The 15,754-nt window shown below is 46.4% G+C and overlaps 1 protein-coding gene across 3 annotated transcripts in view; it reads right to left on the bottom strand.

The window, feature by feature from the left end:
* Positions 1-15,754, bottom strand: part of CTIF (cap binding complex dependent translation initiation factor) — a 141,422-nt gene that overhangs the window by 32,709 nt on the left and 92,959 nt on the right. For 2 of the 3 annotated variants that reach the window (XM_037374327.1, XM_037374330.1), the window contains 2 exons: positions 6,152-6,593; positions 3,968-4,297 (listed from right to left, as the gene is read on the bottom strand). In XM_037374327.1, the coding sequence (XP_037230224.1) occupies positions 3,968-4,297; positions 6,152-6,593 (772 nt within the window). The remainder of the gene's footprint in view (positions 1-3,967; positions 4,298-6,151; positions 6,594-15,754) is intronic. The other variant, XM_037374328.1, reaches the window with a different exon arrangement.

Raw genomic sequence — 15,754 nt, 5'->3', positions numbered from 1 at the left:
ACAGCAGAAATAGCCCTTCTCCACTGGCACCAAGGCATTTCCAACGACAGGGACGTACCAGGCGCTGGCTCTGGCTGCACGCCAGCGTGTGCTCTGCAGCGGGCTCTGCAGCTCTGTGTCAAGATGTTAGTTTCACGGTGGTGTGCGGTTGTTTTTTTTTTTTATTAAAAGAAGGTATCAGCCTTCTGTTTGATGTGCTGTTGGCCATGGTTGCTAAGGGGAGCAGTGTACAATTACAGTCCCAGTGATGTCCACTCTAATAATACACTTGGCTCTGCATAGCTCAGATGCAGACACAGCTCTGCTATAAAGAGCACGGCCATTTCAACAGAGGAATACTCCAACTTATGTTACACGTAAAGGGTTTGTGGCACGTTGCTTAACACTCCCCCACTGAAAAAAAAAAAAAACCCAAACCACCACAGCCTGGATACGCCAGTGAGTGAAAACTATGACAAGCAAAAACCTCTCACAGCACGCTTACTTTCAATTTATTAATTAAGAAGGTATTTCTAAAAGGGGTGAAGAAACCATACATGTGTCCATCAAGATGTTCTTGCATGGTCCTGTCTGCCCAAGGTCCCTGGGCCCAGTTCAGTCAGGTCCATCCCAAGGGCTCACACAACTCAAAATCGCTCCTTGAACAAACACCGAACCAAACTCCATGAGCAGAAAATCAAACCCAAATTAATCCCCCCGAGTGCTGAGACCCTGCAAGAATCTGCCAGAGCTTTTCCAGCTGCCCACCCCATGACACCCCTTTCCACATCTCCCTTCAGCATCCCAGAAGATTTGCGGCACCCAAATTCAAGATTCAGCCAAGATTTGGGACCAAAATACAGAGCGAGGGATAAATTCAAACCAGAGTTTTGCAACAGATCCCCTTAGAGCCTGAAATGGTGCAACACTGGCCAGTGGGATGCTCCTTCGATGACCTGCTGGCAGGGAGGGGGATGATGTGACAGCATCCCCGTGCTGCAGTGCTGGCATCTGTTTTGGGACCAAAACAAGTCTCCTGAGATAAGCTGTGAATGTGTGCAGCCCCTGAGCACGAGCACCTTGTCAGCAGCTGAAAATACAAGAGGAGCCAGGTTAAAAAGGTAGTTTACTCTGTTTATTGCCTGTTCTGTGGGAAAACCCATTGCTGCTTGTTTTAAGGTCTGGTGGGGTATAGGGATGCTGGTAGGGTGGCTCAATGGGTTAATGCATTCATTTGTGAGATCCTCTGGTGGGGCTGACCTGTTGCCATCACAGTCCCGAGAGAAAGGGACAAACAAGCCCCTACAAAACAGGAGCATCTGCCGGGAGCAGATGCGGGGGCAAGCGGTCCAGCCCCAGGCGCCAGCAGCACAGGGGGGATCACGTTGATCCTGATTTATCACACCCCGGCAGAGTAATTCCCCAGCTCGCCAGTGCCTGGTGAGCCGAGCTCCTTATGTCCGGGGATCAGATTAGTCTGAAAGGTGCTAGAGAGACATAAATCCAGCTCTGGAGCAAGTGTTTTTTTAAAGTATTTTTTTTTTTTTAATTAACGGTGAAGTATCTAGAAATGGTTGATGAAAAATATCTGATGGTGGAGGGGCCACTACTGGAGCTGTGTAATGTTATACCATCAACCTTATGTCAACATCATATTGATACGGACATATCAACATTGTATCACCAACCATATATCCATGTATCATACTGATAAATTAATATATCCATAGGATATCCATATCACTCCATAACATCCACATATTATCCAATATACCATATTGGTATTGATAATATATCATTTATCAGTATCATAAATCCCCTTATTTGCCCCATCAAGGCAGCTGTGGTGAGTCTTTTGTGCTTCATACCTGGGTTTGTCTCCAGCCAGGGCTGTCAAGCCTGAACACATCACAAAAATTTCCAGTTTAGGGCTTGACCAAAGTATTTAATGAATCAGTGTGAATGCATCCAACTATTTTGCTTGGGAAAACTAACCGTGCTTGCAGAAAGTCAAAATCCTTTACTATCAGAAAGGAAATGTTAAATTATTAATTTCACACAGCACTTTTCTTTTGACCTGTAGTGATCTGTCACCTTTTGCCCCACCAAGACATTTTAAAAAGATGTGCGGTTTGGGGCTGAGCAAATCCCTTCTGCATATTTTACTATGCTCCAGCACATGAACTCAGTCACCCGCACACCCTGCTCACTCTTTGCATTTCATTTCTTCCCAGCTGTCCACAGCACAGACATCATGCTCCCATCACACCAAGACTGGCTACATGTTCCTGGGAAGCACTTTGGGACTCTCTGGAGATGTAAGATATATTATTTATCCTACACTCCTGCTATGAAGAGCTGAATATGAAGCCAGTTATTATTGCACATGATGCTATCGTATAAATCAGCCTACTGGGTCTGTTAATAGGGTTGGAAGTGCTGGGGCAAGGGAAGAAAGCACGTTGCAAGAGTCCTCCCTAACCCAGGAGGACTGCCATCATCCCCAGTTTTTGGATAGAACTCTGCTGCTCCCTGGTCATTGCTCCTGGACTTTTGGATTTACTCAGCAACACTCAGCCGGAGGAAGATACAAGCGTGACCTGGCATGGGAAGAAGAGTGAGATGCACGAAGGGTTTAGAGCCCCCTCCAGCCCCTTTGCTGCTAAATCTGGGATTGACCTGACCACAATTCATCTCCTCCTGCTTTATAATTGCTTTGGAAATAAACTGATCAGGAAAAAACCCACTGCCTGGTACCTGCAATGGGCAGGCATGTGCTGCCCAAGGGCTTTGAAGGAGCAGGCACAGGGAGAGATACTGGGTTTGATATGTGCCCAGAGCACTGAGAGAAGCAAAACTATACCAGTGATTTTGCAGAATTATCTTAGATATTAATTTTGATTTTAAAATATTAATTTTGATATTAAGATTTAATCTCAAATATTGATTTCCGTTATTTTATTTTGCTCCTTATTTCCCTGCTTGCTGTCTTGCCCATAAGCCAACTCAGCCCACACAAGGTACAGGCAGCCAGGCACAGCAAGGGACAATCTCCAACATGAGCAAGAAGATGTATCAAAAAGTGGAGCGATGCTGGGCACCGAACGTGTGCTGAGAACGGAGAGATGGAATGAGAGGTTTGTGCATGCCACAGACAACACATATGTGTGTGGGAACTGCCAAACGGAAATGCATATTAAATTAAGGATGGAAATTCACAGTTTCAGCCCACGGCCTGTGTCCAGACAGGCAGAAAGCTGGAAGGCCACGTAACACCCTCCCAGAAGGCAACCCTGCCTCTGATGGCAGCATTACAGCAAAGCACACTCCCCCCAGCAGACTGCGGGCAGTTGAGGACACACCTATTTCCTCATCATCCACCATCATCATCATGGACCAGTTATCAGAGACACCGCTTTCTTCTCCAACTTTGCTGTCACTGATGGTTTTGGAGCTGAACAATCAACCAGTGCTGCACATATCAATAAACATGTCACCCAGAATAATTTGCAAATACACAAATTATTTCAGAATTTCAGGTTGCAATCAGAAACTAGGAGCGAGTGCTTCAGGTGACGCAACCAACAGCCTACTTAGGGACCACGACTCAACTTGCTACCTCTGGTTGCTGAGATTGACTTTAGCCAAAAAGAGTGGCAAAGACCCTCCAAGGTGACTTCTCTTCATGCCATGGGGATGCTGCCACAAGCAATCCACTCATTTCGCACGTAGGAGCTGGTGTGAGATACCGTAATTCCAATACAGCTCATGAAATGGGAACGATGAGCCATCTGACAATGCCCTCAGCGCCACGTTATCTATAGCAACCACGAAAGATGTGCACAGACAAAACCGCAGGTACGCTTCTGTTCTCCCATCATCTGGGTTCAACAGGAATTTGGTAACAGCTCAGCTCCTGTCCAAGCGTACAGTAAGAGCAGGTGGGGTGAAGCTGCAGGCATCTAACCAACTAATTCTATTTCATTACCTGCAACATGTTGAGGAGCAGACTCCGGAATTTAGTTCCTTCCACCATGAAAAGGGCCATTTTGTCACAGAGCTTGGCTGCCGTAGAAGCAAAGCTGCGGTCTGTCACTGCTTTCTGGTAGATGGTCTTTACTATCTCCCCCAGCATCTCCTCAGAGTTGGTAGAGTTCTGGGCCTCCTCCATGAACGTGGTGAGCTTGGAGTCAACGTCGCTGCTGTTATTCCTCATGCTGTTGAGGATTTCAATTAATTTGTCCATTTTGTTTTTTTCAGGATTGGTGGTTTCCACCGTGACTTCGTCCTGGTCCGTGAAAAGGGAAAGACAAGGCGTCTGTTACACAAGGAAAAAACAGATATATCAGCCCTTGTCCTTCCACAAACAGCAAAGGGGGAAGGGGACTGGGGAGACATATAAACAGAGAGAAAAATCAAAGCATCAGCGGTCTCATCTCAGCACTGAAACCCACAAGTCAACAATTCCTACTCCAGAAATGTTCTTTCTCCATTTCCCACAGTACTCAATCCCAGAGCCCTCCCCCTTGGCTCAGTGAGAAGGTATGTTCAAGGGTCCTGAGCCAGGGTGCCAAGGTCTGACCACCTCCGACAGGCCCTTTGCTGCTAAATCTGGGATTGACCTGACCACAATTCATCTCCTCCTGCTTTATAATTGCTTTGGAAATAAACTGATCAGGAAAAAACTGGGACTGGTTTCCGGGGGTGGCTGCAACATGGTGACAATGGGCATTTTTTGCCTCTATTTTGAAAGTGCACTGATATTTGCAAAATGCTCAGATAACAATCCTACAGGAATATCTACTTTTTAATATATCTAATGCTCTAAATTGAGACCAAAGACACCACATAACCCCAGCATTAGAAAAAGTCTTAACTTTTCCAGTTCTCAGTTTTCCTTTACACTTCCTTCTTTACACTTTTCACTTCACATCATCACCACAGAATTTACAGCTTCTTTTCAACATTTAACTCTGCATTTGCCCCTTCTCCCCAGTGTAAGGCATGCAACCTCCTTGCTCTGGTCTGCTCCCTTCTCCTCCAGTTCAATCTTAAACCATGCTATACAATTCAAACCTGCAGTTTTTCAGACAACCCCAACACCAAGCAGCAGCTGGAGTTGTCAAAAACGCCCATCAGGAGGCCAGTTGTGTTGACAACACGCACCCAAAAGTGGGTGTTACGTGATGCGTTTCTTATAAAAGTATAAATTTGCAGGGAGAGCATTAAAATGAATACTCTGAAAGTCTCGGCTATACTCCCATTGCTTTAAAGAACATAAAAATAACCAACAAAATCTCTTCCTCCCCCTCATGCCACATACATAAATAGTAAATGCACATGCATCCAAAAGGTATACATTTCCAACATGCACTCCCATGGAATTGTATATGTTCAGGTTATTTTTGCTACGCGTTTTGGCAATCTTATTGGAGATAGCCCCATGGATGCATTTTCCAGTCTGACAAAAGAATCTTAAGAGAAAGAATCTGAGTTTCACAGGGAGCAAATGGAGATATCATCTCCAAATTCCTCAGAAATCTGAGGCCGAATATTGTTTCCAAAAAGGATTTCTCCTCCGTCACTTGCATGCAATAGTTTTGTTATTGTTGGGTTGTTGGAAGGAAGGGGGAAAGATAAGGGAGTTTCAATTCATTGCAGAGATAAATGGATATTAACTTTTAAGTAGCTGACTCCAACTATTCAGCACTCAAAAGCTGAAGCTTGGGATTTAGGTCTGTAATTACAGAGACACAAAAGATTGCCTTTTTTATCCCTCTTTGCAAAGCGGATGAGCTCTGCAGAGCAGGAGGCAGTCAGTTGGGATCAACTGTCAGGGAAGGAGCACCCACATTGCAGCTCACGTGTGCACCAGCCTTCCCCAAAGGTCTTTGTGTGGGTAGGGGGAGAGGTCCAGTCCTTCTTGGAGAACTCAAGCTAGCAGCAGCCTCAGCCAAGAAGTCAAGCCAAGGGCACTAGCACTGTGTCAATAAAAGGCCTCCTGAAGAAGCATGAAGACACTTCAAGAGAAGTGTTGACACTGGGAGATTAAGATAAGTTGGGTGCATTCGTGGAAAGGTCCCTTGAGCCCACCCCACCCTCTGTATGGAGAACGGCCAACAGCCAGACTCCTGGAAAAAGGGAAACTCAATGTTTCCCTAGGAAATAATACCTTTTCTTTTAGTCTCCTCCTCAGCCTGTCTTTGGAAGACTGAAGCAAATTGATCTTGGGTCTTTCCCCAATGCGCTCTTGAATACTGTCTTTCCGCTTGGTCTCCGACTCCTGGCTGTACGGCTGAGACTGCTTCTCCACAGCCTCCGGGCCTCGGTGCGTCTCCACGGGGATATGCACCGTGCCGATGGAGGTGTCTTCGATTTTCAAATTCTCAGTCTCTTTGGCGTTTCTGTGCGTTTCTTTGTCATTAGGCGAGTGCTTCTGGTTGTGGTGCCATCTCCGGTTCTGGCTGTAGCCGTGGTGGCCTGTCCTGCCTGAGGAGTGAGGGGCCTGGCCTCCTTGGTAGAGTTTCTGGTGGTCCCTGTTGTGTTTGGTGCCACCTTGCTGATGATCTGCGTGCTGCTGAGACTTGTTCCCACCAGGAAGTCTCTGCTGTCGCCTGGAAAGTCAAAGGAAGTCATTAGTTCACCCTTTTCTGCACGGTCAACGCATCTGTCCCAACAAAGAGCCTGGCCCTTGGTGGGTGGTCTCTGTGGGTCTCCCTACCACAGATGGGGAGCCACTTTCCTGGCATCCAACGTAACCTAGTACCAACTCATGCCTCTAAATCTCTTTCAAAACCAGGCATATTTCAGCTGTTAAGTTTTCATGAACAGTTAAATAACATGACCTTGGTTCCCAAGAAAACCTCTCCCAGCTTTCTGTAGTTTCTGTGTTGCTTCTGCACTAAACCAGGGAAGACCCGGTTAGTCCCAGGTGAGCAATGGGAAGTCAGGCAGGCAGTAAATATCAGGAGATATTTTTTCTGAAGATCTAAGAAGGTCCTGATACACCTGGCCTACAGCATTGCTTGCTCCTCTTGCCTGCCACCTCTGCTGTACCAACACGCATTGGTTTGCGGCAAACCATTTTAGATGTAACAGGAATTTCTAAGTAGACAAAAAAAAAAAAAAAAAAAAAAAAGAGCAAAAAACCAAATTACCAAATAAAAGAGGTGTCCACAACAGTGCTTTTCTTTGGTCCTTCCTTCATCATTGCTACACCAGGACAGGATGCACATGTAGATGAAGTAGCTGAGGATGACACTTGGCTCCAGCAGGATGGGGAGCCAGTACCATTACCTCCAGATAGGAGGCTATGTGAATACAGCTCCAAATTGATAACATGGAAATTCAACAGCCACAAGGAGGAGGAATTCCTGCAAATTGTTTGCTCAAGAGACTACAACAGCTCAGAAGGGGTGAGCAAGACCCTGTGTGCTATCCCTAACCAGTAGACAAGATGGCAGGTCACCAGAAAACCAACGGATGAATGGAAGAAACGTTTTGGCAGCCTCGGATATTTCTGATTTCCACACAGGCTGCAGCATGACTGTCCCAAGCAGAGAAGGCAGAGCTGGAACATCATCAAGGATGCAATTAAGATGGAGATGGCCCTGGCATGGGCTGCCTTCACTCAGGACAGCACAGGGTTAGCCCTAAGCATGGCAGCAGCTCCCTGCCTGCCCGCTGCCTTTTTAACGCTCGGTATTGGCTCAGAGAGCATGTGGGATGCTTTAATCCTTGGCTCCCTACAGGGCTGCTGGGAGCAGCGCTGGAGGCTCACATAGGACATCTCCCCAGCATCGTCCCTTGAAACAGGGAAAGAACCATGAGGGCTGTGGTGACCACACCAGTCTGCACCCGTACTGGTTTTGTACTCCTTATAGTCCCCCTGCTCAGCCTCAGCCTTTACCTCAAACCCCTGCCTCTGTTCAGATGAACAGCAGTGTTTATTTTAAACCCGTTGCATAGCAGTTAACTTTATTTTCATCATCAGCACTGCTCAGCTAAGGGCGCTCGGATGAAGGAAGCGGCCATTCACAAATACATTTCAATGGTCAGAGGCTAAACAGTCTCCAACTCTGCCTGCCAAAGCCATCTGCCCATCAAATCTGTATTCCTTGGCACCCCCAGGAGTTAAAACCTATTTTCTGAGGCCAACTGGCTCTTAACCATAAAGAGCAAGGGCTGGTGTTTGGAGAATTCAGGACGAAGAGGCTTGTTCATGGTGGTTGTGGAAGGAACTTGTGTTTAGTCTCAGACCACCAGATCCAGTTTTCTGAGATATTCAACATAGGTTGGTTTGGCTTTTTTTTTTTTTTTTTTTTTTTTCCCTTTTTCCCCCCAAGCTGAATGGCAGGGAATTAAAAAAAAAAAAAAAAAAAAGGAGATGGGGGAAGCTTTCCTGTTTGCTGGAGCTTACAAGCATTTTATGAGTACAGATTCTCCACATCAAGTTTTCCTGGCATTTCTTTGTTTCCTCTCAGTAATGCAATCACATAAACCGCTTTGTAAAGAGCAACGCTTATTAAAAGGGGAATGTCAAAATAAAAGCTAGTTAAAACCCTTATCTAGTAATAAGCCCTCACATGCTTAAGTGTGCAAGAGTTTTGCTGATACAATTCCGCTTTTGCTTTCTGCGGTTTTGCTCTTCTCTCCTCTCAAACATCTGAATTTAACTGTTTGGGTGCACTTTCAGCCTTGGGTTATAAGCCAGACAGGCTGCTACTGTATTAAGTTACAAATATTGCAAAGAAATTATAAAGTTGCATACAGACGCAGCTTTAATTTAAGCTAAATGCCTGGAAATGAGCTGGGAACCAACCTCTGCTGTAAATTCCTGCAAGAAATGAGTGCAGGGACTTTTTTTTCCTAAAGACATAATGATATTATAAACCAAACCATTTCTGTTTAAAGGCTCCAAAAGAAAAAAAGGTTTAAGATTTAAAAAAAAAAACAACCACCAAACCAAAAACCAAAACAAACCCCAAACAGTTAAGCCAATGTGGAATGTGCAAGATTGTTCAGTTTGGGGCTTTTGCAATAGGACAAGAAGAGGAGAGGCAGCTCCGTCCCTGTACAGGACGGCTAAAAGGCAATATCCCCACAGCAAGGGGCAGAGCAAACACAAACCGAATCTCTGCAGTCACTGACCACAGGATGGAAAACACCAGAGTTAAACAAGTTAGGGGAAAAAAATTGCAAGAAATAAAAAGGCAAAGGAAGGAGAAGGCAAACAAGAAGCAACGTCTGTGACTTGGCAGCAGGCAGGGGTCTAAACAACCATCCAGCATTCAGGCAAAGACTCGTTGTGTGCTTTTATCTTCCCAACACCCCAGCGAAGAAGAAAAGCCAAGAAGAAATAGGACTCTGCAGCAAAGAAGAGCCAAAGCAGGGAGAATGGGGCTCAGATCTTAAAACTTTTTTGACCACACAGCATTGCAAAGCCTGGGAGGTTGGGATGACCCATCCTGGCTCTCAGGTGTGACCAAGGTGCTGGGGACATAGAAAACCCCAGGAAGGGTCAAGATGGTGACCAGGACAAGCCACCACACGCACCCACCATGGGTTGACTTGATGGCAACAACCTTGCGCTTGCCCACAGGCAGGAGTGTAGGTGCCAAGATGGTACCTTGTGGTGACCCACCAAGCTTAGGGAACCAGATCGTGCAGGAGCCCAAAGGCACTTCCCAACCCAGGCTTTTGGGTTTGCAATGCCGAAGGGAGGAGCAGCTGAAGTTTGAATCACATAGCAACATCTCGAAGAAAAGCAAGAATTTACCCCAGAAAAATGCTGTAGCTACTGGGAAATCCTTCTTCTGTCCCTCTCTACTCATCCTTTGCTGCAAGTACACGGTACCTGGTGGGGGACACTACTTAAGCTACATGAAAAAGTATCTACGTAGCACAATGGTCTCCTGCCTCTTGACTCCATTTAACATTAAATAACTACTTGCACTTCAAAGGCCAAATTCTGATTCGGCTCAAAACTCCTCCTGACTTCAGCAGGACTGAAGATTTGGCCACCGGTCAACGTGGAAACTAAGGAGACATTCAGAGTCCCAAAGAAACTGCTGAAGTACTAAAAACCAAGGGGAGACAGTCAGGATTGCCAAGCTGGAAATAGGATGGTATTGCTTCTACTATCGTTTCTCCACCGATTTTTTTATTCAATTAACTAAATGAGGTACCTTTCAACAGAATTTAGATCTGACAAATGTCTGCTCTGTCAGAGGAGCCTACGCAAACAAATCTAAGGCTTCAGCTGTCTCTGTGATTACCAGCCTACATGCTCAGAAATACAGGATTCCTGCAAGTTTTTACTACATCGTTTGCTCCCAAGGAAAGGGGCTGGAAGGCACAAGGCTGGGAAAAATAACTCCAGACACGTGGACAGCTGTGGTCTAAACCACAGTTGCTCTGTCCCGTCAGCCCTGCTCATATCCCCCCGCCCGAGTGAGACAAGTCCTCTGAAAGCCCCCACCATGTCTGGCATGTGGAGACCGGAGGACAACATGGGGTTACATTCTCCTGGTGGCTGCACAGAGATTTGGTTAGGTAATTCTTACACATACTGAGATGTAAGGAGCTACATCTCCAAGAGCACTTGAGACATTTACCCCGCAGTGCTGAGCACCCTGTACAGCCAAATGGACCGAGATCCTGTCCATGGGCTTGGGAACTGGGTGCTCTGGACATGCTGGCTCTTGCCTTTGAAGAACCTGCCTGGACACCACACTTGCCCTCAATCCCAGGCAACTCTCCCGTGGGACAAACCCTACCAGGCATGCTAAGGTCCTCACAGGAGAAGGATGTTTGTCCTGCTTTTGCGCACAGCCTGATACCTGGTGGGCATGGCCATGGCCACCCAGTGTTTAACAACTAGTACAGACTTGCAGGCACCCAAGCAGGAGGCTGGGAATCAAAAGCAGTGCTGTGGCCAAGGTCAAACCTTCTGTGTCCCCTTCACCCTTCTGGTGCTTGAATGAAAATGTTCCTCACTGCATTTTGCAGATGGAAAGTTTCTCTCCACCCTTTCTCCTGCCCATGCCCAGGCAGGATCTCATCTCCATGTCAGCATCAGGCCCAGGAATATGATGCTAAGCCCTGGGAGTATCTCATGATCAGCTTGGCTATTAACATGCCTGCAATTAATTGGCAATTGCCATTACAAGGGATAGATTAAGATCTGCTGCAGAAGCGGACTCTGTGGGACCTTCCATTCCCATCAGGTCCCCAGATCCCCCTTACCCGTGACAACCCTGAAAGCTGGAGGAGCAGAGTGCTCCCAAGGCACGCAGCAGCTGTACATATGAAGGGAGGACCGGAGGGGCTAGGTCCATGGGATGAAGGGCCATCTCTCTCCACCTTCTTTTTGAAAATTCCACGGTAATTTTCCATTGAGGGAGGGAAATTTAAAAAACCCACCCTCTTAGTGTCACCACTGAAAGAGTTAAATTCACAGAGATGGATAGCAACCAGGCTTTTCCCAGCTGTACTAGCTAGCTGCCCAGGATACCCATCCTGAAATGGGAAAGGGCAGAAAGAAGCAAAGTCCTCTGGAACATCCCCTGAACAAACCAATTTCTCCAGGCCCAGCGTTGTTGAACTAAGCATATTCTAGCAAAACCAGCTGCTTCACCTTGGGTAGTGCAGCTCCACAAACAACTGGACTGGCACCCCTGAGCAGGCACCGCTGGAAGGGTTTGGGCATGGCAGCAAGTGCTGCTGCAGTCAAAACCACTCGGCATCACTGGCTTTGGGCACCTAAGGGACACTGTGGTCCGAACTGTGGTGCCTGAAGGATCCCAGTTAGGAGCTGGTGGAATTTTGTAATGTTTAAAACTGGTCCTGGAGGTCTGGGGAATACTGCTATTAATATAATGAAGAGAAAGGTCTGAATTTCTATCCTAGGGGCCTGACTTTCTCCTGAAGTCTTCATCAAGCATACGTCCATCAAAGGCACCTTGATGTTTTACATGCCTGTACAATGATAAGTCAGCATTACTTTGCTGCAAGGCAGCATCATGGTCCAGCCACGGCTGTTTTCTATCCTCGCTACAATTGAGTGGGAAACACTCAAATAAGCTTGACTGTTCCACACAAATTAATCAAAAACCTCAAAACCCCACAGAAAGCAACAACCACCAGCTCGAAGGATGAAGAACACAAGACTTCTGTGTGTTTTCCCTTTGGCTTTCTCTCTCAAACTGGTTTCGCTTGGCTCCAGTTTCATTTTTGTTTGCATTTTTCTCAGATGAGAAGGGAACAAGATGTCATGTTCACTCCTGAAAACAAAAATGAAATTATTCACACTCCTTTTATGCCTTTCTGTCAGTAGGGTTAAAGTCTATTCCGATCACTAGATCCAGCCTACATGTCTGGCTAGACACAGCATTTGGGAAGCGTAGAAAATCTACCTGTCAAAATGGTGGTGATCAAGTTTTTAAGCCATCTTTGTACAGTTGAGATGTAACACGTGCTTTAGGTCTTACACGTATGCATCTTTGAAAACATACAATGACCTCCAGAAGACAAGCAGAGCCCAACAAAAACAATGCTATGAGGGCAGAGAGGTTTTTGATGAGGCTCACAGCCTCTGGCTGCTGGGAAACGCATTATGAAACCTTTGGATGAGCTGCCTACATGGGCACAACTCCTCTTGTTACCACCTTGGTCTTGGGGTGTAGCCACTGCTGACAACCCTCCCTTGGGCCTGGACAACATATCTGCCTTTGTTTGATTGTGTTTGGCCTTTACAACATAATTAGACTCACTACAAATTAACAGGGTAACACTGACTTTTACGCTGAGGGTGGTGAGGCACTGGCACAGGCGGCCCAGAGAGGTGCCCGATGGCCCATCCCTGGGAACATCCAAGGCCAGGCTGGATGGGCTCTGAGCAACCTGATCCAGCTGAAGGTGTCCCTGCCCATGGCAGGGGGCTGGGCTGGAGGGACTTTGAAGGTCCCTTCCCACACAAACCGTTCCATGAGTCTATGACTGAAGGGCCTTACAAAGGCATGCAAGCTGCTCATGCAATAAAGCATCCAAAAAATGGGTGTAGGACAGACAGAAAGCACAGTTCACCGTGGGACACGCTATCTTCTGCTATGGGATTCTGACTGCTTTGGCCTTTCCAAACACAGAAACAGACCTGATTTCTCTCTGTGCCTTCCTGCAGCATCACTTCACACCATCGGTGTCCACTGTTTCTCCCACTGCAGTGATGGACACCCCATTCACAGGACCACCAGACAAACACCCAGTCTGCAGGCTGTTCTGCAGGAGCAGAGACAGCACTGCTGGGCTGAAAGGACACGGCTCAAAACCCATCAGAGCAGACTCAGCAAAGCTCTGAAGAGCTAACTTGTCAACTGCTGAAGTCCAACGAAAGTCCTCACATTCTGCAATGCTTGGCCGCACAGGCTGCCTGAGTCAGCTATTTTCTCCTAAGCTTCATGGAAACGAATCTTCAGGAGGAATTTAAGTAACTGTTTTGCAACACCAGCTTGGGAAAGACATCCCAAGTACAGATGGCATGCAAGATAGCTCCAAACCAGCTCTTTAAATCTTTTGCTGGGTCTCCCACAAATCATTAGGGATGTCCAGATGGAGGCCCTTGTTGCACAGAGCGGTCAACCAGCTAGGAAGACACCCCCCAGACTTCAAGGCTGACTGCCCAGACCGGTGTAGAAATCACCACAGTGATTTCATGTAGAAATTGCTTGGAAATGGTCCTCTTCATAAATGACATTACTTGGAATTATGTTTTTGGATTCTCTGCGTACTGTAAACACGATTGCAAAAAACTACATGAAAACCACAGGAAAATGCAGTGACAAGGAACCAAATCCAGTTTAGCTGAAATAGTTTAAACTTGAAAGACACAACCACAGTACACAAAGTTTCCTAAAAGTCTGCTAAGCACAAACACACAGAGATCCTGGACTACTGGTAAGAATGTGACTTGAATGAATATACATTCATCTTTTACTACTTTGCAATAAAAGAGCTTATACCTCAGACTCCAGGCTGCTTCCTTTAAAAATACACCAAGGCTGATCAGTTATCCCGAGATCTGATAATCCTCCAAGAGATATAAACTTTAAACCCGTGCCAAGATGCACAGACAGCCCACCACCATCCCTCCATGGCCCTGTCCCTCAAGACACATCCTAAATAGAATGTACAAGCCCCCACCTGCTGCCTTTTTGTTCAGCTGTCTTCCTTTAGACCTCTGTGACTCTTTGACCTACAGCAAGGAGACATCCTCTAGGGTTTTTTTTTTTTTTTCCATATCCTATTTATACCAGTGCTTTCTAGTGAAGAAATAAATGTCTTTCCTGCAGAAGCTAAGGCAAGATTTGACAGGATCTCCTAACAGCTGTCCAGACATCTGAGATGACCCAAAGTCAATGGCAAGCAATTACTTCCGACACGGGGATCTGGTAAAGCACCATCCCAAGGAGCAGAGATGCTTGGATTGTGCCAGAAGCCTTTATCAAACGCATTAAATGAATTTCTTTAAAAATGATGCAGCAAGCTATAGCATTGAGTGTAGAGCTTTGGGAGCCAGGATTGATCTGGACATTGACTTACTGCAATCCAGTGACAATCCTAAGCAGTTTCCCAAATGTTTACCTAAGTCCACTCCACTGTCAAAAGAAGATTTGTCTCCTCTTGATCCCGTTCCTGCCTCCTCTCTCACACTACCCTCAATGCTCACATGGATGTACTGAGCTGCGCCAGGGTCTGATCCACTCCAAAAATTTACTTTCTCCTGGATAAGTTTCCACTCATCAGTTTAGATGAGAGCATGGTGCTCAGGGGGAGGCACAGAGCTGGGTCACCTTCTACAGCTCCAGTGCCACTTAGCTGTTGGCCCTTGCTGCTTGGGAACTAGCAGCCCCAAATTTAATCAGGAAATTGGGATGATCCATAGCATCTGCACAATGCTGGGAATGGATGGAGCAATGTTGGTTTAAATGAAAGAAAGAAGCCTGTTGTCCACTCGTGCCCCAGAGGCTGTCATGCTAAATAAAGACATTATCAGAGAAAGAGCAGATACTCAGCACCTTCACGCCTGTCAGTGACCCCGGCACCTTCCCAGCCAATCTAGGGACTCTCTTTCCCACATATGGCCCCTTGGAGACAGACTGCTGTGGCTTTAGTAGGAATAAATGGAAACAAAACAGTTAACAAATATCCAAAAATAGAGCATAGTTAACTTTTTTTTTTTAATATGGAGATGAAAAATCCCTGGGTGATTTACGTGCCAGCAGAGATATTAGCTGCATATAATAGATGCAATATTTTTAATACTAATATTTTGGGCTGAGACAAGAGTGGGAATGGAAAGTATTTCCAGTGCCTTGACTTCTTTATTTTGCAAACATCAGTTGCTAACTGGGGTCAGACAGAAATATTGTTTCTGCAACAAGAGCCCAAACAACTTGAGCTGGCAACTTCTTCACACACTAACCATGCCAGGAGGCTCTGCAGAGCTTAAGCATGCTGCTCCCTCCCAGTCTCTGGGGCCAATGTCCCCAGCTTGGGCTCGCTGGGAGAAGGAATGGGTGGTAAACACTTTCTCACAGAGAGGGGCGGCTACTGGCCACGGGCAGAAACTGGAAGTCACCACCCAAACCATGCAGCCACACCACTGAAGCACTGCTGGGCTTCTTCAACCGGGCCAGGTCTCATGGAAAGACCTTGTGTGACACAGGGGATGCCGTAACACTTTTTTACCCATCAAAAGCATCAGCCTCTGCTTGTC

This window comes from Falco rusticolus, chromosome Z, assembly GCF_015220075.1.
Source record: "Falco rusticolus isolate bFalRus1 chromosome Z, bFalRus1.pri, whole genome shotgun sequence".
Classification (NCBI taxonomy): domain Eukaryota; kingdom Metazoa; phylum Chordata; class Aves; order Falconiformes; family Falconidae; genus Falco; species Falco rusticolus.
The sequence above is the reverse complement of the archived record's forward strand: the minus strand, read 5'-3'. Positions and strand labels throughout refer to the sequence as shown.